At 36.1% G+C, this 26,759-nt stretch overlaps 1 protein-coding gene across 10 annotated transcripts in view; it reads left to right on the forward strand.

Moving 5' to 3' along the window:
- The window catches only part of SOX6 (SRY-box transcription factor 6), a 384,457-nt gene that overhangs the window by 353,169 nt on the left and 4,529 nt on the right, over window positions 1-26,759 (forward strand). For 8 of the 10 annotated variants that reach the window (XM_052811160.1, XM_052811166.1, XM_052811161.1 and 5 more), the window contains 3 exons: window positions 13,508-13,741; window positions 16,169-16,385; window positions 24,303-26,759. The exon at window positions 24,303-26,759 is cut by the window's right edge and continues 4,529 nt beyond it. In XM_052811160.1, coding sequence (XP_052667120.1) covers window positions 13,508-13,741; window positions 16,169-16,385; window positions 24,303-24,606 — 755 coding nt within the window. In that variant the 3' untranslated portion in view covers window positions 24,607-26,759. The remainder of the gene's footprint in view (window positions 1-13,507; window positions 13,742-16,168; window positions 16,386-24,302) is intronic. The other 2 variants (XM_052811163.1, XM_052811164.1) reach the window with 1 other exon arrangement.

The following is a 26,759-nucleotide window of genomic DNA, read 5'->3' on the forward strand; positions in this document are numbered from 1 at the left end:
CACTCCCTGCCTACCTGCACAGCTGCACTAAAGTGTGCAGAGATATGGTATGTGTCTGTCTCATCCCAACAGGCAGCCGACATAGACCAAATCTGGGAATTGCTCCTGGTTCCCATAGGTTTGACACAGCCTTTAAGGTTCAAGTAATTTGTTATAAGAAGTATCAGCAGACTTCTGTGTTTTATGGAATGCCTTTGTAATAGTATCTAGCAATGATTTCTCTCTACTCCTTATATCTTTTCTATAACATATGGCAGTGATCTAAGTTTGACAGGATCAGAGTCATGTTTTCCTTTAATTTTAGGAATGTTTGCAGTACTGGCTCATTGATCAGAAGCCGAAGCTACATGTGTATTTTTTTTGAATCATGAATTACAAGACAAGTCTTGAAATTCTTTAAATTTAGCTCTATGCAATTATAAGGCAAATATGAAAGGATACTGCAGAATGACTTTTAAGACTTAACTTCTTGTCCCTGCCCAGTGCATGAAACCTTTTTAAGATTAATGGTAACTAGTTCTACTTTCAGAGATGACCTAGCATATGAAGTTGTTTTCAAAGCTTGTGTTACTCATACTGACCTGTCACCTGAATGGAGGCCTGAAAATCATCAACAAGAGTTTTATATTAAATATGACATAAACTGACATCTCTATTACCTCCTTAGCTACCAGCAGGACTGGGCTAACTATATTAAAAATCATGCTCGGACTGTATTCAAAAACATTGCCACTGACTGCGACACCATTGATGAATAATCCACAACTATTAGATTCATATCATTACCTGGAAATCCCAGTTGTCATGTTAAAATATATGATACATTTGTAGCTAGCAAAATTCAAAAACATGATTTGAGAGCCTCATAAACGTTCGGTGACTGGTATGCAAAATTATAAACAACAGCCAATTATAGAACTAAACAAGGATTTTTTTTTTTCTCCAAACCTCATCATTTTAAAGGAAACATCATTCTTTCTGTAGGCGGCTTCATAATTTTGAACATGTGAGATTGTCAGTACTGAAATACAGCTAACTGGCATGGACACACCAAGACAGTTTTCAATCTAGCTATAGCTACAACCCCTTTTTGAACATGACTGACATACATCAACTGACCAGAGTGTGTAGAATATAGTCAGGAGCCATATGTGACCCCTGTTTAAATTCCAGGTGGGGGAAACCTAAAGTATTTTGCACTTAGTTATCTGAGAATGTTGGATGATCTGAATATTTTTTTTTGGTTCAAGTTCTAAAAAAGATATTCCTTTCACAGATGCTCACTTTTGGTGATAGTGCTGCTTCTTTTGAGTTGTATAATATGCTCTATGTTTATGGATCTTGTGCTTGTATAATGTGCTCTATGTTTATGGATCCTTCTGGTTTTGTGGTTGTGGTCAAATGCTTTGGAAATTTGTAGGAAGTATGTTAAGATTTTGTTTTGTAGTAGATGGAAATCTGCAGAAGAGACCTAACGTTCCTGTTGACAATTACTGATTTTACCTTAGCTCAGATTGCAGTGTGGTTTCCTTCAGCAGTCATAATCAGGGATTCAAATTCTATCAAGACCTGATCTTCATTCCTGCCAAAGAATTGGATCTGTTAAAATATAGCTTTCTTGATTGGATCCTGGGCTCAGGGCAAAAACGTCTGAATGTTGCTGTTTTGCCACTGCCTCACTGTGTGATTTTTGTAACAGAGAACTAACTTCTCTGTGTCCTGTTTTCCCAAGTGAAAAATCAGATGCACTGTGAAGCTAAATTCATTTTTACAAAGCAAATGTAAACAGATGAAAATGCCGTATTAGTACTTAACATTTAGTTCCATGTTTGTTTGTGTTAATATAGTAGATTTCAAGCGCATGTGAGTTAAATATTTGGCTTCACAGTTTGCCATTTGGTACAACATACACAAAGACCTTTTCTTCTGAGTCCCGTTTTGATGTTTTCATTTGTTCTATTTCTCATTTGGCAGCTTTCTTGATTCTGTAAACTGTATTTAGCACTTGCTGCTTCTTCCTTTGATACTAATCTACCAGTGTGTGTTAAGCATGGACCATAGTTCTGAGGATACGTATATGCCTGCTAGTTTAGATAAAAACAGTTTTAAATAATGTGATGGGATCTGACTGTCCTCTTTATCTGTATCTACGTATTTATTTATCCTTGTATTAAACTATTACTTTTCAAAGTCTCCCCAAGGATAACCTCTGCTATGAAACCTAGATGTTGAGTTAGTCATTAAGAGGTATCTTGGAGTCCTCAGCATAGGATTGGTACCAGCCCACCTTCTTAAATTCATTGACTTAGTGCCTGTGTCCTTCCTTTCACTGCCTGCTGTCTCTTACTTTGATTTGCAGGTTCCTTTGTTTAAAGATTGTGGTTTTCTATATATCAAGTCACTGTTTGAGATTATACAGCTTTAAGCCTTATCTGTTTGATCATGGTATCTTTCACCATGCTCCAAGTAGGCTGAATGCAAGTCAGTTGGGGACTGCGAGCTGCATAACCATTGGTAATAGGCTGGTTCCAGTAGTAAGCCCTAGCTTGATCTTATTAATTCCAGTCCAGATATATACAGTTTTTGGTCTGAACCTGATTTTGGACCTGAGCCCAAGCTTGGAGGAGCACAAGCTCACCTTTGCTTTTAAAAGAACATATTTCTATTCAGCAGTAAGCGTAAGAACCCAGTTCTGCAGCATTTCAGATGGTGGATTTGCTGACCAACATACAAAGTCAATGAATTGCTAAATATTTGCAGGAATTAACAGCAGTCTGTCTTTTTATGTCCATAAAATTAGCATTTCCCATTCATATTTGACTTGGGCTAGCCACATCGCAAGGCATGTTCTAGTACAATGAAAGATTCTACCTGCCCAAAAGCAAGGGAAATTGAATGGGAGAGAAAGAAAGAAACGGTGTTAGGTATCATCATGGATTTAACCAGTTGCCACAACATGGTGAACAATGAGAGGTTGCAATGGCGGCGGCAGCAGCAGTGAATGTGGAATCATGTAGAGGAGAGGAATGAGCGAACTGGGGAAAGACAGGGAGTCTTTGCAATGTAGAAGGTAGTTTCTTGGCCATGTGGGGAGAAATATGAGAAAAAGGAGCTACAAAGGGAGCACAAGGCTGATATCTAAGGATGAGGGGAAACTGCTGCCTTGTCCAAATTTCTGTCCATCTGTCAAAGCTTCATTTTTCTCCCTCCCTGGTGGTAGAGCAGACAAGTGCCTGGGTTTTGCAAATCTACTAAGTAAAAAATAGATCAACACTTTCTTAAAGGAGCACTCAAAGCCTCAACATTCTCATATATGCCCAATAGTAAATAATTGCTTATACAAAAGGGTGACACAGTTCCTTCTTAACTCCAAAAAGTGTTGACTTTGAGCAGCTGAAGAGGCAGGTGAAAGGGAACCATATATTTGCAGGCAGATCAATCTTGCCAGGCTGCCAACACAATCCAAACCTGTGAGGTAACTTGTTTAACACCCTCCTATGCAGAGGTGTAAACAGCAGGTAGTACATGCATGAAAAAGCATCACCTACTTTTGTGACAGTGCTTCATAAATACTGGAGGAAAGAATGCCTCTCCACGCCAGTATTTGTTGCACATAAATATTTGTAATAGTTGCTATGGCAGTTGAGAGGGGAAAGATGAAAATCAGAAAACAGTGAAAGCTTTCTGAAAACAAAAAAGTGTTTCCAGAGAGAATGCAGTAAGCTCAAGTACTGGAATTTTTATTCCCCTGAATTCTTATTATAGCTCTTTGTTTTAAAAAAAAATGCCATAAGTGTATCTTTATTATTTAAAGATAAAATAACCTATCTTGGTTAATTAGACCAGATGCTAAAAGGTGGCCTTCGTTGATTGTAGTTGCCATTTTAAACACACATGAATCTATTTGATTGTGCCTGATACTTGAGTGATACACTTAAATTTTTCAGAATAACTCATAACAGATTGGGAATCTGGGATAAAGTACTTAGGCACAGTATTACAGTTGTGTTGGATGAGATTCAGCGCCTCAGCCCTGGAGTAACTCAACGCCTGCAAATGGGATAGGAGTAAGACATTATGTCTTTAAGAACCATCCCATCACTTTTCTGATGGCAACCACTTCATGAATCTCATTGTTGTCAGCATCCCCATGACATTTTACAGGGGGAACTCCCACTCTGAGTGCTGAAAAATGCGAGCTGGGAGTGTGTGGACTGATCTTCCCATGGCATTGAAACTTATTTCTCTCAAGACACTAATATTTAACATACAGTATGCTTCTCACTTTCAGAATAATAAATCTGGATGTCCTCTAAAAGTGTTACCTTTTGATTTTCAGCTGTCTTAGGTATTTTTTTCCTACTGCTAAATATGAGGCTTTCTCGTTTGCTGTTTCCATGCTACAGTAATTGATTCTTATAGAATAGTACCTTTATTTAAAAAAATTCTAGTTAGAATTTCTGATGTTGTACAACCAACCACTGTTACAATGCCCTGAGTTTTACATAAGGGTGCCTATTAGCACAGTTATGGTTAAGGGCTTGTCACAATTTCCATTATATAGTAAAACATTATTTTCAGGAATTTAGAACAAGGCTGTAAAAAGTAACTGTGGGCTGCAGTTTTACACAGAAAATCTTTGCCCATGAGAAAATTATTGTCACAAATGCTGAAAGCAACAGTCAGTTTGCTTAGCTATTTTTAAGTGGAGTGAATGAAAAACTAAATATAGTAGTTCAGTGGTTTAAAACATTTTTTCATACTCATATACAGCCATCGCAGGTGTAAAACTCCCCATGGTCCTGATTCTTAGCTCTGCACATGTCTCTCTATTGCTCCAATATTGCAAAAGGAGTTTGAAGCTGCCTAAAATAGCGTAAGATTTCCAGGCACTATTGAATTTTCAGCTGACGGAGAAAGCCACCATTATGTCATACTGCATGGAGGAGGGAGGAATCTTGCCCTTCTTCCTTATCTCCTTGAGCACAGGGAGTGGAGCAGAAATATGAATAAATTAAGGAAAGAACATCATATCTTCTGGCTAAGCATGAGCAATTGATACAGATTCAGACAAGTCCTCTTTGTACAACTGTCTGTTTTTCTAAGTCTGTACTGCGCACCATTTTCTCCTACAGGAATCTCAATAACTCACAATAGAAAAGTGTTTAAGAGCATTTGCCTTCCTTCCACGTAGCTATGCCAAGTATCTAAGCAAGTGTTTAGTGCAGAACTTAGTAGCAAGGGGACAATATTTTCTTAATTTGAACTTTGATTTAATTTTACAGAATCAGGGGTCCAACATGTGTGTGGGGTGGGCATTACAGTATCCTCACAGCTTCTGCAAATATTAAATTATTATGTTTTCAATTTGGCAGGGGTAGTTTCACAGAAAGTGCAATATTTCAAAAAAGAGTAATTTGTAAATTTTCACACAAGCCCCTATTTCATGGCAAATCCCCCATTTTCACCCAAACCAGGTAAATGTGGCAATATATTTGGACATGCCATTGCCCTGTTTGTATAAATATCTTCCTGGCTTCACTCACAAATCCCAAACGTGCAGGTGCAGCATATTTGAAAAATTAGCCTTGAGACTTTTTCCTAACATTTATTATTACTTGTTAACTTACAGCTCCAGTTATTATGCTGCTTTTACTTCTTTCCCTTCATGATATATTATTTATTAATTATATTATTAATTATTATAACATCAGCACCCCATGTGAAAGGCAAGAAGAAATGGCATATGCGTATCCTAGTCCTAGGTCCTTGCCATCTAATTACTGATATGATATGACAAGTGAGAACAGCAAACACTGGATGGAGGGAATTAGTTATATTGGTACAAAGAACGATGTTGCATATGCTAGAAGGTGACAAATTCAATTGCAGATTGAATGCAGGAAATGGGCCACTAAAGCATTGATTCCAACACCCATTAAAACCTTTTGCAAAGTATTCTGCATTTCATTAATATCACATAATTTGAAGGAGGTGGTTTTGTAAACGTCTCACATTGTTAAACGTAGTTCTCTTTTATAAACTACATTGTACTTAAGCTTTTAAAAGTCATTGTTTTGCTACATAGGAGCAAGCAAAGTTGTTCGTTAACAGTGTTCAGCCACACCTTGAACAATGCATCCACCAAATATGAAGTCGGGCTGCCTTTTTTCTCTGTGGTGTATTCCTGTCTGTCATTTCTCCATCTTGAAATAAAACAAAGCATTGACTGAAATATGAATGGATCATGTCCTATGGCCCTCATTCAGGCAGGATTTAAAAAACCCCAACTGTTAGGGATGACTGAAGACTGCAGAATTAATCCCTGTGTTTTAAATCAATATCATGTTTTCTGGATGTTCTAGGTGACACTGTAATGTCAGGAGAAATTTGAAATTATGTGAGTAACAACTCCACTGGCAATAAAGCTGTTACTCTTATTGAAACATTTTTAGGTTAAATAGATTGGTTCATTCCTCTTTGTATTGTTTTGACATTGAATAAGATTAATATAGTAACAATAATTGCTTAGCTGGTAGAACAACAGTGTTTTTCTGAAAAAAATACCAAACAAACAAAACCCCCAAACAATTTGCAGTATTGACAGATCTTGTCAGATACCTAACAATAATTATTAGTAATATTTCTCTTGGGCTGGGCTGTTTTGGCCATGGTTTTTCTTTCTGTGGGCCTCTACTTTCCTCATTTGAGTATGAAATGAAATATCAAAGGGAAGCAACAATAGTGTTCATGTGAATGTTGATTGTAGTTAGACCTGATGACTGGCAATCCCTTCCTTCTGGTGTCATTACTTAGGATGAATAACTTTCAACTTAAATGTTTCACATTTTTTTTCTATCAATAATATCTATGTCAGAATGGGGTTGTTATCATTTAATTAATTATCTCTGAAGGGTCTTGAAGTCTGCAAGTGGCATGCGATTGAAATATCTTATGACACTTATATGCCTCCCCAAATTTATAGTAGAGACTGCTTCTTCATCCCAGTTTCTAGCTAGATGCTTTGTGGATCTTCACAGAATAACTTCTTATGCTCTTATGTTACAGCACAAGTGGGACTATGTAGGCCACTGAGGTCTTAAGTCAGGCCTTAAGCACTAATTAATTCAGTTAATAGTCCATGTAATTTAAAATATTATTGTATTGTTTTAGCTGTATTCCATGCCAAATTTCCATGAGGGTTAATTTTGCCATGAAATGTGGTCACGAAATCTAAACTGTTTGTGTAAGCCATCAAGAAAGTAGTTGCATTTAGGAGTTTTAATTCATTTAAATAATGTAGATTTGGGTATGGCTGGCTGTGGAGCATGGATGTGCTAATAGCTTATTTAGAAATATTGTTTCAGTATTTAATATGACCCAACTAACAACTTAGCTTTAAACACCGGTGAGTGAACTGCTACCACTGATAGAATAGTTGATTTCCTTTCACACACAGAAGGTATTTCACTATGAATTTTAGCTCTAGACTTTCAAATGGGGAAAGATGTATATGCAGGTTGTGAGGATGGCTGTGAGAACTGGTGCTGTGTTTTAATTGAGATTAAGAATTTTGCTTGCATATGTAAAACAAATGTACTAAAAAAGTAAACTCACTGCCACCAAAACTGAAAACAAGGCACTTTGGAAAATATATGCTGATATATAACTGGCTAGAATTTCCTTCATTTTGCAAAGCCACGAGCCACATGCATCAGCTCACCACAAAGTCATTAGGTCTTTTTAAACTCAGATGAAAAACATTAACAAATACCACAAAAGGCTTTAGTATGGCCCCTTTGTTCATTCACATATGGCAGTTTATAACTCCTGCACCACTTGGGTCGTGTGTTTGTTTAAGCTGCCTCCATCAGGCCAGCCCTGAAAGAACAAAAGACATCTTGAGCGATCCTAAGCAGGAAATGGGCTAATCTAAACATGGCTTGTGACACTATAAGTAGAATAGAAAGGGGAGGGATTGATTAGTCATTAATGTCCAATTGACTCCATATGGATGTTGCAATAATAAGGCCTTTTTCAGTGCAGTAGCAGAGTTATTGAATTAGAGGTTTATGTTTCCTCAGAGCTGACCTTAGGGAATTCTGTTTTGATTCTTCTTGTTGATGTTTTAAAGAGAATGGAGTCTCTTAACAGGAAAAATAGAAGCCTTATCATAACTGAGTGCTGCATGGATGTAGCTAACCTGTGCTACAGTATATTCCCACCTCAGTATTTACTTAGCACATTTCAGAACCCTTGCAGGTGAAATATTTTAGAGCCCATTTAAATATTCCAGTATTTCATGAATCACTCATGTCTTTCTCAGTTTTTTTTTCCCTTTTCATTCACTGACATGCAGACTGTAAGAAATGTTCGGCCCTCAAATCCCAGCTGAATAATATTTGTTTAGCATTTGGAATGAAAGCAGCTTGACAAACAGACACTTCCCTGTAGAACATTTGTGCCACTGTGTGACTACAGGCATCCCCATTCCAGAGCTGGTCATGTTTCCAAGTGGGTGTTAGTTTTGCCTAGTGCTGACAAGACATGCCATAACGACAATAGTTCATGAGATACCCATTTATTTTGCCTCTTTTGCTGGTAATAAAGAATGAGAAAGTCTCCTGAATGTGGATGGGGATGAAAAAGTAAGAGGCAGGCAAGGGGCAAAACAGATAAATGTTACACTAACACTGCTACAAGTAACTTAGATTACACTGAAGTAGTAATTTTTGTAACCTTTTCCAAAATTGAATTTAATGAACTCAAATCACTCATCATTTGAACTCAAAATAATAGCTAAATGATTATTCTTTTATTCTAAACTTTCCAAAGCTTCTTTTGTCATTCTATTCTTTCCAGATTTGCATTTTTTATTTGATTTGAAATACTGCTATATCTTTCAAAAAGGCTGCATTTGTCTGCCTACAGGTTAAGGGCAGGAAGAGGGACTGCCAAGCCGGTTTTTCATGCTCCCTGTTTTTATGGCATTTCCATGTTTATGAGTAACCCATCTCTAGTAGTAAAAGAGTGACTCCTTTGCATGTTCATTAGATTCTCGTCTCTGCAATGCAAACTGCTAGCAGCACAAGTTGTATTACCACAGACAGGGCCAGGTATTTTGGAGGTCGCAATCAGTCTTTTCCAAAGTAGACAAAAATGTCATCTCAGTTTAATGAATAACTGATTATAGGAGCTTTACTACTAACCAGCCACTCTTACACTAGGAACGTGGAAAGATTGTCTTTATTTCTATATATCCTATCTTGGTATATGTCTATGGAAGATGGTACGGAGTATATTCTTCAGACTAGCCAAAGATTTGTTATCTGAGGTGGAGTCAGAGGATATGTATCACTTCAAACATGAATCAGTGGCCAGAGTGTGAAGAGTAATTAAGGAATAACAGTGTGACTGACAAAAATATCTCTTTTTGCTGTCACTTCATTTCTCTTTCTTTCCTCATCTTTTTCTCACCCCTTTTTTGCTCCTTTCTATCATGTTTATTTTTGTTTGCATTCTGGTAACATGTAAAGGCCCAGTCTGAGGTTTTGTTGTGGTAGATGATGTATAGAATGGAAGGTAAAACCACATCTCTTTAAAGACAATAGTTTTAACCCTAATGTGGCCAAGATTTCAGGGAAGATAAGAGATGGTGCCTGTCCTAAAATTCTTGTCATTATAAAAGGTCAGAAACTCAGATAAAGGCAGGAATAAATCAATAAACAATGTAACAATTGTTACTGTATGTTTCTTAACATTTAATTCATGTGAAAATCTTTATCTTCCATGTTGATGATCAGATTCTTTTCTCTTTGTAAAGAACAGGGGTTCTTCTCCTGCACTGTCATTAGAGAGCAATCAGGCTCTTTAGAAACAAAAATATTGTTTAAAATACTTTAATGAAGCTGTAACATTTTTAGATTCATTCTCTGGTGGTTTTTGACCCAGTATTGTCCCTAGAGTCTAGTCTGGAATCCAGCTTCCACAGAGGAGTTGCCTGCCATATATCCACAAAAACTGATCATTCTCCTCTAATCTGCTTTTAGTTTTAAATCATCAAAGTCATGACAAGTTGAGCAAATGCAAAGCATCTAGGAAGTGAGGCAGTCCACACCCTCAGAAGCTAACAGTGTAACTTTGAGAACAGTCCCAGCCTTTAGGCTGAAGTGTAGACTTCTTTGCCAACTAAGCCATTAGGGCAGCCAAACTGTATTACTTTTGCAATAAATTTTAATTCTGACCAAGCTCTTAATTCTGAAAATCAAAACCTCCTCCTGCGATTGCAGTATGAACAGTAACTAGCAGATAAAGCATTAGTTGCCATAGAGAGACAATTACCAACTTCTTCTTCTCACCTTTCATTGGTAGGACATTTTTATTTTATCTATTATTTTGGGTTTATTATTTATTAGGCTTTCCTGAAAATATTTTCAGAAAGAAGTAAAACACCTACTTCTTTGCAGTTGTATGTGTCTCTTCTTTAAAAATTTCAGGCATCTCATTCAGCCTCTGTCAGTACTATAATTATCACAATAAGAAAAAATCCATACTTTGTATGAAATTGTTTATATAGGGCACAATACTGTCTAAATATCTGATTGACAGGATGAAGTACCTATGAACAACCAGTTTGAAAGCTTGTTCTTACGTGTTTCAACTTGTAAGAGCTCACTGAGCTAGGTTCTTTTTATATCATTAGCAGCTCATTTCTAAGCTAAAAAGGTACTGAGACTTTCTGGCTCCTCACGTAGAATCACATGCTAACAGAAGTATTTTCTTGTAATGCTTTATAAACTGAATATAATTCTGTAGTTCTGAGATAGTTAGAAGAACATGGAGATTATATTACCTTAGTTATTTGCAGAAATTCATTTTGCAGATGCTTTTGCGATGGCCTATGGGTCAACTTGCAAATATTCCCCCAGAGATCAAGCACAAAGAACATCAACTCTTTGGCTGCTTTTTCAAATTCTTCAAGTATGGACCTGCTTAAAGCAGATGCAGCCAGAGCTTCTTGGCCTTCTTGGGATGGTTGTAATTTATTACTCTAAGTAAGAATTGTTTTCTAACATAAACTTTCTCTGAAAATAGATCATTTATGGTGGGTTGTTTTCTTCTTTTTTTTTTTTTTGTTGTTGTTCTCTCTAAATTATATCCAGATTAAAAAGCTGGCCTATAATCTTGATACTAGTAAAGGTACTCTTTGCCTTCATTAGGATTGAAAGGTCAGGCCAAAATTGTGTTAGAAAGGGCTAAAGACAAACTCCTTAGCCATAGCGAATAAGTACCTTTGGGAAAGTAAAAGATGGAAAATCACCGTATGGATTCAAATACGTTTTCTTTCATTTGTTGTGAGTAGAGTAGCTGAATAACAAATGACAACTTTTGCATCAATAATAAATTTTTTAATTTGTCACTAAATTCCTAAGTGCCCACATACCAGTTACAAATTTTATAGTATTATTTTAAAAGATGGAAGAGCCATTACATGATATATTTGATTTTTCTCAAATTATATAGCCATTTGTCTCAATAAATGTTTCAATGTTGACTTACTATGTTTGTAACTTATTATGGTTTCACAATAAATATATCCTCTCAAAAGATGGTGTCTTTGATATGCATGTTCCAAGCCTTCTGACAACAATGGACAGAGCCTCATTAACCATAGACACCCCTAAGTTGGTCCTACATGCAGGTCACTCAGCAAAACTACTGTGCCTTTTTGCAATAAAAAGCTGACTGCAGCTGCAGTCTCCTGTAAATGCTGAACACCTGTAGCATGGTACTTAACTTAGAATAGTATTAAAATAGTTTCGCATCTCACATTTGCCACAAACCTGTCTTCTTTTATGTGCACGCATGTTAGTATACAAATTGCCAAATTGGTGTCAGTTGTAAAGTAATGGCATTGGAGGCATCATAAATTACCATGGTGATCCTCAGGAGAAGACACTGCCGTATACGAATGAGTGTTTTGCTCTCAGGGTAATGTATGTCTTCATCTGGCCCAGTAGTCAGCATATTGCCCTGTGTTGATGGATATAGTCAGCTTGAAACTACACTACATTTCACTGCACAATAAACATGGCTGTCAACACCATATAAAGCAAAATCAATTTATCCTGTATGGTCAGTGCATTTTAAATGAAATTAATGTACTGTGGACCTGGTGGCAAAAAGGTAGTGTATTAGTTATGCATCCTCTATTTTAGGACTTTTCCAAGTGAATGTATTTCGTATATAGAATTTTTTAAATGCTATACCTAATAAGTAGTGTTTTCACACTAAATCGGGGAACTTAGTTTTTGCACAATTAAAAACTTGTGAGTCGGTCTCCGAAATCAGTAAATCTTCAGTGTGTTTTACCTTGTGTAAAGAACTAATCTTATATTATTTGGCAAATGAATCCATGTCAGGAGCTGTAATAGTGTACAAAAAAGGAGGCCTATTGCTGTGCTAATTTGTGGTCAAGAATCTTGCTTTTTCAAGGTATTGAATTATATGAACAGTTTGATGAGGCCTAAGATTAAGTATGTCACTGCCACTGTAAAGACTTTTTGCCTTTTTTATAGCTAAGGTATAACACTAAAAACATATGTTATCATCAAAATTGCAAAAGTTTTTCTGGTAAAAGCATGCCTTACCTAGGCTCAGTTATCTCTTTCTCCTGTATTAACTAGTTCTACACCTCATACTCAGCTCTGTGAACTCTAAATCCCCATGAAGCTTTGCTGTTTGTGGTCAAGAAGTGGAGCTGGATGCATTCAAAAAATGCATTAAGGTTATGCATGTACAAGTTGAATTGATGGTGGGTAATGACAGGACACTGGGGTACATTAAAGAACAGCAGGCATGGAGAAGCTGGAGTGCTTGTCTCCCATTCCGGAAGCTCCAGGATGCTGTGCATGTACCTGTTGAAGTCATAGAGTTTTATTACATATATGTGATCGAATGCTCCAAGACACATCTAAAATTCAACTAAAGGACATGCAACTTTAAAATGTTCATCTCCAAATACAATCAGATCCATACAACTAGCAGCATGTACCTGGTGTACTATATAATTTATTTTATGAAATGTTTGGCATGTGCTTCACTGCTCAAGCAGTAAAGTAATTGTAAATTACTTGTGTGAACAGGTCTACACCAGTTTAGATTCTCAAACTTCTATGTGAGTTTTGCTGAACATTCAGAACATGTATGCTATGTTAAAGTCCCAAATGGAAACTTTTTCAAATCTCCATACCTTACCTAGAGAAATACCAGTGCAATTTGTTTCCTCACTCAGATGTTGATGCCTTCAGCTCCGTTAGCCTGATCAGTTACACTGAAATCACTGAATATCCTTTCTCTCGCTGTCTCTCTCTCTTAGATCTGGCAGCTAAAAGGGGAGAGAGCAAAAGAGAATGAGGCTAAAATAAACACAGCAGTGAAAGCACTTGCATAATCCACATAATAATGTTTTGCATCCATCTTGTTTCTTCCTGCCCTGACATTACAGGAAGTAAAGCAATGAATGGCTCTGCAGCTAAACTACAGCAGTATTATTGTTGGCCAACAGGAGGTGCCACTGTGGCTGAAGCTCGAGTCTACCGGGATTCGCGGGGCCGAGCCAGTAGCGAACCGCACATCAAACGACCAATGAATGCTTTCATGGTTTGGGCAAAGGATGAGCGTCGGAAAATTCTCCAAGCCTTCCCTGACATGCACAACTCCAACATTAGCAAAATCCTAGGTAAGTGCAAGACAATGAACAAATCATGACTGTGACTGAACGAAAACCGAGGGAAGCTTAGAAGGCTCTGCTATAGTAGTGGCAGTTGGCAGAGGTTAGTTATTTTTGGAGCTGTGGAAAGATGAGGTTATTTATATTGGTGATACTGGCTAGTTACTTCCTTCTTGGATATGCAACTTCTCTAATTTTAGGACATATTTTGTTTGGGAGATGTTCACTGAAATTGGAATTACTGAAACTTATGCAAATGAAGACTCATGAGTTGTTTTCATTTTCGTTCCCTTCCTTTTCCCTTTCTGCCCCTTCCCTAATGGTTTTTATTTTCAACAGCAGAGTCACAACATGCTTTAAAGACTTAGTAGCATTCAAAAGGAATGTTTGGTTAAATCTGTTGCAAGCGTGTATCCTGATAAAAGGTCTAATTGCAAGATCCCACTAGAAATCACCTGAACTACAAATCACCTGAATGCAAAATGGTACTTGCTAGAGTAAACACTGGGAAAAAATTATTAAAGTACAAAATCAAAATCAAAGGTTTATGTGTTACAATGTTCAAAAAGCTAAGGAAGCACTAGTATCATACAATTAAAATACTGCTTAGTTAAAAGACACTGTAGTTAATACTTGATTTGTATAGATTGGGATGATAAGGGAATATACCATGGATTATATTTTGCCACTGTGCAAATAAATTGGCTTATTTTTGAGAAATTTTTATTTGCTTTTTAAGACCCCTCCAGAGAATTAGAAACATATGTGAGAATGGGTGGTGAAATCTTAAAACCTATATTTGCTTTCCGAGTCTTTGAAGTGAAAGACAGATTCCAAATGTAACTCGTAATAAATAAAAGTAAAAATCAGGCTTCCTCTGTAATCATTTTATTGTAAACTTTGAGTTCAAATACGTTCTTACCAAAGTTTGTTGCATGTTAGTTCAATCAGAGGCAAGAATACATAGAAATAAATGTTGCTTTGTCCTAAAACTTCCAAAATCTTAGCAGTTCTCATATTTTTTGTCTACCATATAAGTAAGTTATATGAATAGCCTTTCAGTTTTGTATAAAACCTGCACTGTTTCAGTGTTGGCAGCTGTAGAGAATCTATACTATTTGTGTGCATTCTGTGAAAAAACTATTAGGAGCATAGTAACTGTATTCATTAAAATGTAAACTTCCAGCATAAATATTTCAGAAGTGCCAGCAACTGAGTGTTTGTTAACCATGGAATTAACCTGTCAGTATCTGCTCTGCCACAAATAAGTCTATGTCCATATAATATCTGTGCAACTTTTCCAGGACAATAAGAAAAGAGACTGAAATATTAGAACTGACACAGAGTATTGCTGGCTACAGATAATATTTATACAACTTTTCCATTTGTTGATGTATGAAAAATCTTGGTAAAAGAATAGCTTCCACCCACGTTTACCACAGCTGTAATCGTTTTATTCATCTAAAAGACACCAAAAAGCTATTTTCTGCATTTATTATCCCCTGGAAAAAAAAAAAAATCTCCTCTCTATTCAAGTGTTTAGATAGCTCCTTATAAACAATACAAGAGATCTGAATACTTTTTCCTCTTCCTGTGTACACTGTGTTAATTTTTAAACTTTTTTATTGGTGCAGCTTTCAATGAGAGTTTACAGTACCTGAAGTGGTGTATGTAATTACATGTGCCTTCTGTTTTTCTTTTTTTTTTTTTTTTTTTTTAATATAAGTTTGTCAAATGTAACTTTGTCGGTGCAGTTCTGTGCATTTATTACATCTGGCCGGAAGATAATATGCATAATAGGATTTAAAGTATGGTAAGGTGCCAATATTATGCCAAGCTTACATCAGAAGATTAGTAAATTTAAGACACCCAGACAGCAAGGGATTTTTCGTAATTTTGTCAAATCTATAAGGTTTTGATAATTTTTTCATGCTACATAGCAAGATATTAATATCTATTAGCAGCAGTGTATAAACCAAATCCTCATAAAACTATCAAAGAAGCATGTATCCCTAGGCAATGTGTCAAGCTTTTAACAGTAAAAGTATGGTTCTAGACCTTACTTAACCATAATACTGTGTGTGGTATTACAAAGCTATAGAATTATTCACAGATTAATGCTCATATTATAAAAAATTAAAGTCTGTTTTGCAGCATGAGGCTGAGATTTTGAGGAGTAACTATTGATTTTAAATGCACCTATTTAATAGAGATTTACATATGTTTGGTCTGCACCAATATCTGAAAGTTAAGGTTCTTTTAAGGTGTCTCAGGTTGTGCATCCCGATATAATTGCTGGCTGATGTAAATGCAGATCAGTTTATTTAATTAACTTATTTAAAATTTGTTTATTATGGCAAGAAGGGATGTTGAAATGTGTATGTGTAAAGCTAAACGTGCTTTACTTGAGCACTCGCTAATGTTTTGTGTTAATAGGATCTCGCTGGAAGTCCATGTCAAATCAAGAGAAACAACCTTATTATGAAGAGCAGGCACGGCTAAGTAAAATCCACCTAGAAAAGTATCCTAATTACAAATACAAACCTCGACCAAAACGTACCTGCATTGTTGATGGAAAGAAATTGCGTATTGGTGAATACAAACAACTGATGAGGTCTCGAAGACAGGAGATGAGGCAGTTTTTTACTGTAGGGTGAGTACTATTGTTGTAATTGTTTTCAAAGACAGAGCATGCTGTTTGAAAACAAATAGACTCCTCTGTTTAAGTCACTGACTAATGTAATTTAGAAGGTAAGGATTTGAACCTGTAAAACCTTATTTAAAACATAAGACATATCACGGAATATGGAGCTATCAGCTTGCCACTGAATGCTGATTATGAGACGGATTGGGGAATTCTTTAAAGTCAAAAGAAGGTGTTTCCCATTAGCATGAAAGGTTTGAATCATGTCTTTTGTGAGTTATTAGTAAGCTAGTCCATTCTGGGTTAGTAATGACTAGGATCATTTCCTAAATTAAGACAAGAACAAAGAGAAAAACACAAAAGGTTATTCCCTTGTAGAATAAGGAGTCAGGAGGGGGAGAAGGGAAAAGGGATGGGAGTAATAGCAGTTACGTTAGGAACACACATGAATGAATGATATCATAGCATGAGGCTATTAGGAATTTTGTTATATATAGAACTCTGGAAAAAATATTTTTTAAAAATAAATGTTTTAGGAGGAGTCTTTCAAGTAGTGCATAGATGGGGTAGATTTACAACTCGGAATCTATGGCTCAGAAAGATCCTGGCACAGTTTTAAAAACATTGTGTTTTTTAACAGTATTTCCTCTAGTCTTCAGCAGAGAAAGCACCACTATGAAAGATCTACAGGCTAAAGATAACAAAAGTCCAGTGAAACAACTGCACCATAACTGATTTTTCTCTCCTGTTTTTTTTTATGACTTAATCTGTGATGCTCAGTGCTCTAACACAATGTTTCTGGTGGTTTACAAAGAGTCTAAAAGCTATCTCCAGTGCCAGCCTTTCCAAATTCACAATGTTCTACTTATTTTTCTAATCACAATAGTCTCCTTTTGTTGGGTACTTCACTACCAGATAATTGACCTTGACGTCGATTATGTGCCCTCATTTTTGGCTTGGGATGCAGAACTCCTGTTGCAGTCAATTATTTTGTGGTACAGCCTGCAACAATGCGGGCTCTTTCTTCAGTCAGTAAATAGAAGTGGTTTTGATATCTTGAAATAGCCTTCCAGTCTATAGTTTTGACATTGTTTTTTCTTCTTCACTCTAAGGGAAATCGTTTACTAATAGGCTTCTATCAAAATTGTACACAGACCCCTAAATAGAAATCTGAATTTATACAGCACATTGAGGGAATGAAACTCTAGCTTATGTCTTCTAAAGCAGATTGACAGACCAAATCACATCTAGTCAAGAAATGCAAAAGAAATGCCAGAACACCAGTCTGAACAATTTGAGGATTGTTTGTTAATTCAAAACAGTATTAAGCAGTAGCATTTTACACATTGGAAGTGGTGGCTAAATATGGGGCTGAATATGGAGGATGGATCTAAGAATCTTCTAAAAGTGCCTACTTAAAGAGTGATATTGTGATTTAAAAAAAAAAATGTAATGAAAACTATTCAAAATTAAACTGTTGGTGCAACCTAAATGTATCATCTTTCTGATGTATCAAACAGTATGATCACAAAGACCATAAGAATGTAATCGTTTTCTTGAAAGGATTGGTTCTAATTTGTATTTATACTAAGTCCACTTCACCATCCTCTATCCATGTTGAAGTTTTAAAGTAAATTACCTTTGCACACTTATATAATGATGCAGTGGACTTTACCAGCAACAATGACTTTTAGTTATGCAAATGATGAAAAAGGGGGTACGAAGTCTAATGGATGCATTCAGTAAAGGTGAAATGAGATCCACGTTGCAGTTCAATATGAATATAAACTTTGATACTGAGGAAACACAGGCTGTGATTTTAAAAAATTATTTCACGCTTTTCTGTGACTTCCCACTGTTGCCCCAAATTCCCTTTTCCCTAAAGAAAAAATTAAAACAAAATTCTTGGAAGAGACCAAGCCAAAAAGGTGAAAAAAACCAGACCAGGACAGCTTTTTTGAACTGAAACATAAAACATGGCATCATTTATTTCAGCAGAATGGTTTACTGAGTAATAAAAAGCAACATTTCATCCAAATCAGATTATAATTAAGTGAAACATAGTAATTGACCCCATCAACTTCTTAAACTTATTTTTCCTTGTGTTTAATGTAAATATCACATAAAGCATCAACTGGAACAGTTTTCCTAACTGACCTCATATACCCATCATTTTTCCACTGTTTTGATGGAACAAACAGCATAAACCATCCTTCAAAACTGTAAACGTGAGAGTTGAGATACAGTTTCCTTTTCAGAATGAAATAGGAGACAAATGTGGTTTTTAGGATTGAATATACTCTATGTTTACAGTAAATATTTCAGTGTAAGATAGAGAACAAAAGTACAAAGTAGATTCCAGTGATATATGCCAAGTGCTTCATACTGCTTGAAGTCCTGCTGTTTTTTCTTTTTTCTTTTTTCTTTTTTTTTTTTAAAGAACATACCAATTAAGTTGGGAATGGCAAAAAATTATCATCACAGAATAAAAAGATAAATAGGAGATGTGTGAAGAGAAAGATAGACCTTCAAAACAAGTGGCTAAAGGAAAGTATAAATAGCAAGAAAAAACTATATTCTTTCATATTTGTGTTTGGTATTCTCTTACACCAAATGTATATTTATGGCTTAAGCAATCCAATAAGGGCTAGTTCCTATCAGATCCCCTTGGGTGAGCCATTGGCTAGCATAGAATAATCCTGCCGTGTGTACAACTAAAACACTCCCCACCACAAATATAGAAAGTTTTACACTGCTTGAACTTTTAAGATGCAAAAAGCTCATACTGCTTATTACTTCAGTGAGCCGCATTATTTGATAAATGTTGGCAAGATGCACAAAAGTTGAGAATCTCAATATACAAACTAGCCAGGCTTTAAAATAAAATAGAGAAATAAACTAATGAATGGCAAGGTTCTGTTCTGATTTTTGAAGAAAAGGTTCCAAAGAATTGGATGAGAGTGAAGATTTCTTGGAAGAAATTGGGTAGGAAATTCATGTTTTGAGATCAATGTTATATATGTGATAGACCAGCACAAAAATCTAGGAACTAGCAAGTATTTTAAAGAACAGAGTGGAACTTAAAATATGTGTAGGCCTTCTATTGCATCCCTACATGAATGAATTTTGTTCCAAATGAGGCAGATAATATACAGAAAGAAGTAATGTTTAATACAGAGTATATTAAAATGTGCTGGTTTTAATCTAGTGGAAGCTGAATCTGAAGCCAACTATGGCTTTAAAATAATTGAGTTATTTTTAATAATAAAATTATTAATGGGAAGTTGTGAATGATAACTTCAGCATAAGTTAATCCCTGAACAGACTTCAAGTGATTTACAATTTATCTTCAATAGTACTTTTTTTGTAATGCAGAAATAAATGTGAACTAACAAATGGATCATATATAAACCATATATCAGATATTTTGAGTTAAGAGTCTGTCTTTTGTTGCCTTGTCTTACAAAAATAATTCCATTCTCAGTCATTTTTACAGTCTAATATACTCTAAATACAAGTATATGATATATATACATTTCTCTGCAAAATTAGGTAAGCAGTGACTTTTTTGTGTGTTTTACCAGTGTAAGATGTTTAGAATAAAGCCTTTATAGTGTTTATAATTACTGTACACACATAGTCTGAATGTTGCTAGACTACGGTTTTGAATAAGGCTGTAATATTATACTCCTGTAGCTTGAACTTAAAGTAAGTACACAATGGGTGCTTTTGTGAGATTTACTGTTATTTCATTCCTTATGGGAATGTAAGTTTCAGGGGTGTGTAGCGTATAAGCATTTTCCTTAATGCAATTGATTTTGCTTCAGTCATCTAAAGAGCTGTCAGAAAATAATGGGGAAGGGATCAGAAAACAATGGTAATTTGCCAATTTAAATGTTTAGCTACTTTTGCAAAAGTCAAAAGTGGAACATTCTCCAGGAAAATCCGAAGAATATTAATGCTGCAAACTTGTGAGCAGGTCAACTGGTCTAAGAATTTTCATGTTACCTCCTTTTTTATATTTACCTAACTATTTTGGGCCAAATCTTTAGCTCCAAACTGGACAGATGTTAGCGATGCTGGCAGAGCAGAGGGGCAAGCGACGTGTAGTAACTGGCCACATAAGGATTTCTTTGGCAAAGAGGAGATGGTGGAGACAGGAGTGGTTTGAACTCAGGGTACATAGCCATGCATCACCGTTCCTCATGGATCTGAAGAGATAGGAAGATTAATGTTGGGTTCTGGAAATTTTAACCAGGCAGAAAACATCCTTGCTTTAACCATGTGCAACTGAGCTGAATTGTAACCTGTAGCTTGCAGTAAAGCATGTTGTTATCTCCTCACTCCAAGGTCCTATGATAGGCAAAACTCTAGCTAGATACAAAGATTAAACATGTGGAATTTAATGTTATGAAAAACACCATTAACATGAATGCCTTTAAGAACTACAAATAAAAGAAAACATAATGGCCAGAGTCATAGGTTAGAAACTCCAACTCTTCCTTTCAGGGAGAGTGGTTAGAATTCAAATAAATGCTCTGATTTCTTCCCCTCTCCCCATCCTATAAAATTTAATTACTTAGAAAATGATAACATTCATCTCCAGTAACATATGCCATCCATATAGTTTGTGGTATCTTAAAGTAAGGCTTTCTGGGATGTAATGCATCAACTTGAGCAGAATTTACAGTGACAACCTGATCAGCTCTAAATAACAACAGGGCTCAAGTGAGAGGTAGGTGTCTAGTTACTGGGGGTGTGGGGGTGCCTGTGTTTAAGTGCTAACAAATTTTTACTAGCAAATGGGTAGCAATTTGAGACACTTCCCCTTTAGGTGGTACACTTACCACATGTTTACAGTTCCATGGTGAGATATAGGTAATTTCAAGCTCACAGTTATTACCCAGCAGCAGGCATACACACCATGTCTGATAATGTTTAACATGTAAAGAAGAACTGCGTTTATGAATGACAAATTCAGTAAGCCGTTAACTTTCCTGTTACACCTATCAAGTTCTTTACCAGTAAGATTCATTCTGTAGTTTGCCACACATTCTCAGGTAAAAGGTATCTCTGTAAATTCTGCTTCATTATGCTTAGATGACCTGCTCCCTTTATAGTTTGAAATGGGTGGTACTTGGACAAATATACCCTGTCCCATTGAAATGTGGATATGCAAAAGAGTTTTGCTGACTTGATAAGCATTTGAAAGAATATCTGAATATCTTAACTTAGCCTGTCCTTTCGGGCTTTACACTGACAACCATCATTTTATTGAGACACCTCGCAGCCCTGTCCTAAACAGATTTTTTTTTTTTTTTTTTCCTTCTTGCTGCTTATAAAAAGGAAATTTGCTTCTAAAAAAATGCAAACTTTTTTGGGGGGAGGGTTACGGGTGGATATTAGGGCTCTGATCCCCAGTGTCATCTATAACACAAGAGCAGCTTGCACTCATTCTTTGAGTATATTCTACAATTCTTATTGTAAGAGTTGTAAAAACAACTTTTCTCAAAACATCTTTTGGCATTAATATTGTGGTGTTCTTCGATGAACAATTGGGGATGCTTTGTTTTGTGAATGTATTTATTCTAAGAAGTACCGGAAAAAGATTAGTACCAGCAGTTGTTAGATGGGCAGGTTAGAGAGAATTAAGTGTGTATGGCCTGGTGACAACTATGTAGAATTTTGCTGTGACCATGTCTGGGTTTCTTTTTCCTTTGCTTTGTGGAAACAGTCATTAATGTGAATATTTTCTGTGTCTAAAATTTGTGGAGGAGATGCATGTGGGTTTTTAACAGTAATAATTTATACTTCTGACAACATGCAATCCTAAAACAGAAATGTTCCCATGTGAGGTAGGTGTTCAATTTTATGGATAAAGTATTGAAAGATGTTTGCAGAAAATCACTTGCAAGCAAATACATTGGCTGAAAATTGTTCTCACAGAACATTTATCAGACCATTTTAAAAGTGAAAATTTAGTGAAAAATCCCTAGCTGTTTGTAAATCATCTGCAAATCATAATTTGCAAACAGGAGTATAATGACTGTGTCAAATGAATTACTGCGATGTTTTTGCTCGTTGCTAGCCAGGTGTACCATACTTATACAACAGATGTTTGAATTTCTCAAGCTGTGCAGAGGCTTTAAGAGTCAGGCTAGCAGTACCAGCAATGACAGTACTAGATGCTATTTTAATATTATCTTACACAGAGTGTTCATGACTTGACTGTCCGTATTGGTTCCCAAACTTGAAGGACTTTGGTTTCCCAGTAACTCTGTAGTGTGATATTTATCAAAATTAGAGTTTGATCAATGAACTATAAAGACCCAACATCTAGGGACTTGTAAATAAGCTTTACATTATTTTGTATATTGATTTAGCTAATGATTAAGGATTTGAGAGACTGGTTTATGGAATGTCCTTTTGAGTTTTAGCATACATTGACACAGTGGTCAAGAAGTTATAGATTCTTTGGATTATTCAAACACATCTGACGCTGTTTCTCCTGCTAAAATTATATAATAGTTCTCTAATACTTGGTCAATATTGCTCTAAAGAAGTTTGGGAATACATTGAATTATACGATTCTTCAAATAGATTATGCAAATAGGCACATGTGTTCAATAACTAGTCAATACTAAAACAGCATCTTCCAGGGCATTTAGGTATTTCTGGTACTGGAGTATATTCATTCAGTGTTACATCTAAAGTACGATGGAGATTCTCTTCCTTCAGACAAGTTACATCCCTCCTTCTCCTCGTAGCTTTACTAAAGGTAATGATCCAGAAATAATATGAGAATATTTGTATGAGTATTTTAGTATAGAAATTACGTTATTAGTTAATGAATCCAAATCTAAGAAGTAGATTTAATTAATTTGTAGCCAGTAAGGGCTTGACCATGGAATGGGTTCAGCAACCTGGACTTTACTCAGCAGAGCATTTGAATATAAGTACATCACTGTAAGAAAAGACATTGCATCACTTATTACAACTATATACATGCTTACAGTTAAAGCTTGTGTTGAATTTCTTGACTGGCAGTGATATAAGCCTATTTTAGTTGAAGTATGGTATTGCTCCAGTATGCTTAAAATCACACACACATGAAAAAGACAACGTTACATAGTGCAAAGTTAGATATCAGAAGGTGAGATGTGTCAGAAGTAGAGGTAGTGCACCCTTAATTGAGTCTTCCCATGTATTTGCATTGTCAAAATAGATCAGGTCTGACACTGGGTCCTCAGGAGGAAGTTTGAATTCCTGTAGACTGTTGGTTACCATAGAAAAAAGAACATGTATTCTTTTTTTCTTAAAGTACTTTGCTTCAAAAACTCAGTCTTACACATTAAATCCTGAAGAACAAATGGCATTCTGATCATGGATTTAAATAAAAATCAAAAGCCAGAAATAAAATATCAAAAGTATTTCTAAGTGACGTAGGAGTCTACCTAGCACTTACATAGTAGATTACATACTTAGACAATGTTACTTAGTCACAAATGTCTGCCATTTTTGGCACTTACAGGTAATAGAGGTCCTCTCATTAACAGAAGCTCTTGTCAGGAGTTTGGAGGATTTAGATTTTAGAGACATTATGTCTACAGTAGCAGTTAGGCATCACACAGGTGCCTGAAGCCTTTTGATGATCTCTGTCCAAGTGCTAGTTTGCAGTATGGTTTAAATAAACACATAAAATATACAAAAGAATCAATGTGTGGTAGTTACTAAACGGTTTACTGTCCATTTGTCCATGGGGGGAGGTAAGATGAACCAATACCGTATGGGACCAGACTGTGAACCCCAGAGGAATGCATGCAGCCTTTCTAGGAAACCACTCACTTTTCTTTCGTTTGGACTTGCGGAAGGTCTTCCCTCCTGTGAACACAGGAAATCACGTTCCCCTCTTGTTTTTCCTTCCAGACAACAGCCTCAAATTCCAATTACCACAGGAACGGGGGTTGTCTATCCTGGTGCTATTACCATGGCGACTACCACACCATCACCTCAGATGACATCAGATTGTTCCAGCACCTCTGCCAGCCCTGAGCCCAGCATCCCCGTCATTCAGAGCACTTATGGTATGAAGACGGACAGCGGAAGCCTTGCTGGAAATGAAATGATAAATGGAGAGGATGAAATAGAAATGTATGAGGACTATGAGGATGATCCCAAATCAGACTATAGTAGTGAAAATGAAGCCCATGAGGCAGTCAGTGCCAACTGAGGAGTGTTCACAGAATTAAAGAACTCAGACTCATTTGGGTTTTTTGGGGTTTTTTTTGAACAAAAGTTCTTAAAGAGCCTGCATGCATGTGTGGCTCCTACAGTTACATCAGCAGAATGGTCTTAAATGTTTCTTAACGTGTGAGACAGATTGTTTCCCTAATTTTTCATGAACTTGGTTTTTTTGTTTTTGTTTTTTTTTTTTTTTTTTAATTTAGATGAAGACATATTAAATATCAAACATCAGGACTTGAAAACTTATATGAATCAATAGCTGTCTTACAAGTCTTACCTTTTGTCTTTTTCCGTTTGGATGCTGATAAAGGTTTAAGTTACTGGTTTAGATGGGGGTTATACATTCTCACTCAGGTATGCTGTGCCAGCCTACAGGTTGTGAATGTGTTTTTATTCTGGATTATTTTAGAAAACAAAACCTGCAGATTTCATATTGTGAAACAGAACAAGTCCGCAAGTGTGCACATCTGTGCATCATAGCTCGTCTTTAAAAAATAGTCTCTGAATTCCATTTTTTTCCATATGTATAGCTGAACTTCTGATGTGCCAAACTTTTCATAACTTTTGAATCTTAACATTTAAAAAAAAAAGTCTTAAAGGAGACACTGTAAAGTCTTAGACAATCCTTTGCCATCTTAAAAAAAATTATATATAAGACCTAATTTTTTCCAGAATATGGTAAAGTACTCAGGAATCTGGAAACAGGATATTCTTAAGTAGTGAACATGGTTGCCATAGTGCATGTGCCCAATTGCTTTTGCCTCTTGATGTGCCATTAGTGTGAGATTTTAAGTAAGCACAAAAGAGCGATCACCAGCTATGGACAGGCCTGTCTTAGCAGTGTGAGGCCACCTCTTATTACATTCTCTACCCCTTTGCTTTTAACCCTTGCATTCAGTCTTAACACATTTTCTCTTAAATAATTTATTCATTCCAGAATGTCAAGGGTCCAAATACTTAATATTTATTTTTAAAAGTACTGTTGGTGGCATTACACTTACAATTCCTTATTGATATTTTAAAGAGCCCCTTCTTTCTCCTCCCCTAAATTACACAGCTATATGAAAATAAAAGTGCACCTGCTACTAATGTGAACATGACATTTATGAATGAGAAATTCAGTTGTTCCTGTAACACTGTATGTTCAAGGAGCACTTAGAAACACTCTGCTATATGTAATGCAAAATAAAGTGAGTACTCTTATATGTACATACAGTACAATTATTCCTAAAAAAATTTGTTTATAGTTACAAACCTCTATACTTAGACAGACAGCAAAGGCAGATGTAAAATCCAAACTGCATGTAGAGTCCGCCATGATAAATTTTTAGGGCCTGTAGAATCCTGCAGTGAATCATGGCTCTGTACATTATGTTCCTGTTGTCACCTGAAGGAACTGTTTGCTACCTTAAGTATTTATGCAGTGATTTATATGTGAGACTCCTAGTGAGGGAGGGAAGGCCACACAAATATCTGACTTGCAAAGCTGGGAAAATGGTGCATCAAAAATATTTATTGAACATTAGTCATGTGGGAATGTGAGCCAGATCTTGATGAATGCTTGTCAAGTGCTTTGGGATATTTGGATGTAAGGTGCTATAGAAACAAAAATTTTTATTTGTATTACTACTAGAAACAATGCAATTGCTAGAGAAAATTCTTTGAAATATACGAGAGAGAGAGCTATTCAAAGATTGCGAATTTATTAAATTGCAGAGACAGAGAAGAAATTGCCTTTATTTTTTTCCCTCACACTCCACTCCTGTTCACAAATACATCACTGTATATATATGCAGATCCAATGGGCCTGATGAATACATGCGCTGAAGCTCAACTCCCTCAGCTTTTATTCTGAATTGGGTATGTTCAGCACATTGGTGATAAATTCAGACTCAGGCTGAGAGGTATGAGTGGGCCTAGAGCAGCTCCTCTTGAAGTCTGTGGGAATCTTCCCACAGAGCTGTAAGGGCTTTGTTTAGGGCCCAGACAATGAAAGAAGTATAGTGTTAATGCTGGCTATCCTCGTGCTATCATCCTATCTTGCAGAAATTCATGTGAGGTGCAATGACAAGAGGCTGTATTGGGAGCAGTCATTTTCCTCATAGCCCCACGAATACCTATTTGAGCAGAGATAGCCAT

Source organism: Harpia harpyja, chromosome 16 (assembly GCF_026419915.1).
Source record: "Harpia harpyja isolate bHarHar1 chromosome 16, bHarHar1 primary haplotype, whole genome shotgun sequence".
Classification (NCBI taxonomy): domain Eukaryota; kingdom Metazoa; phylum Chordata; class Aves; order Accipitriformes; family Accipitridae; genus Harpia; species Harpia harpyja.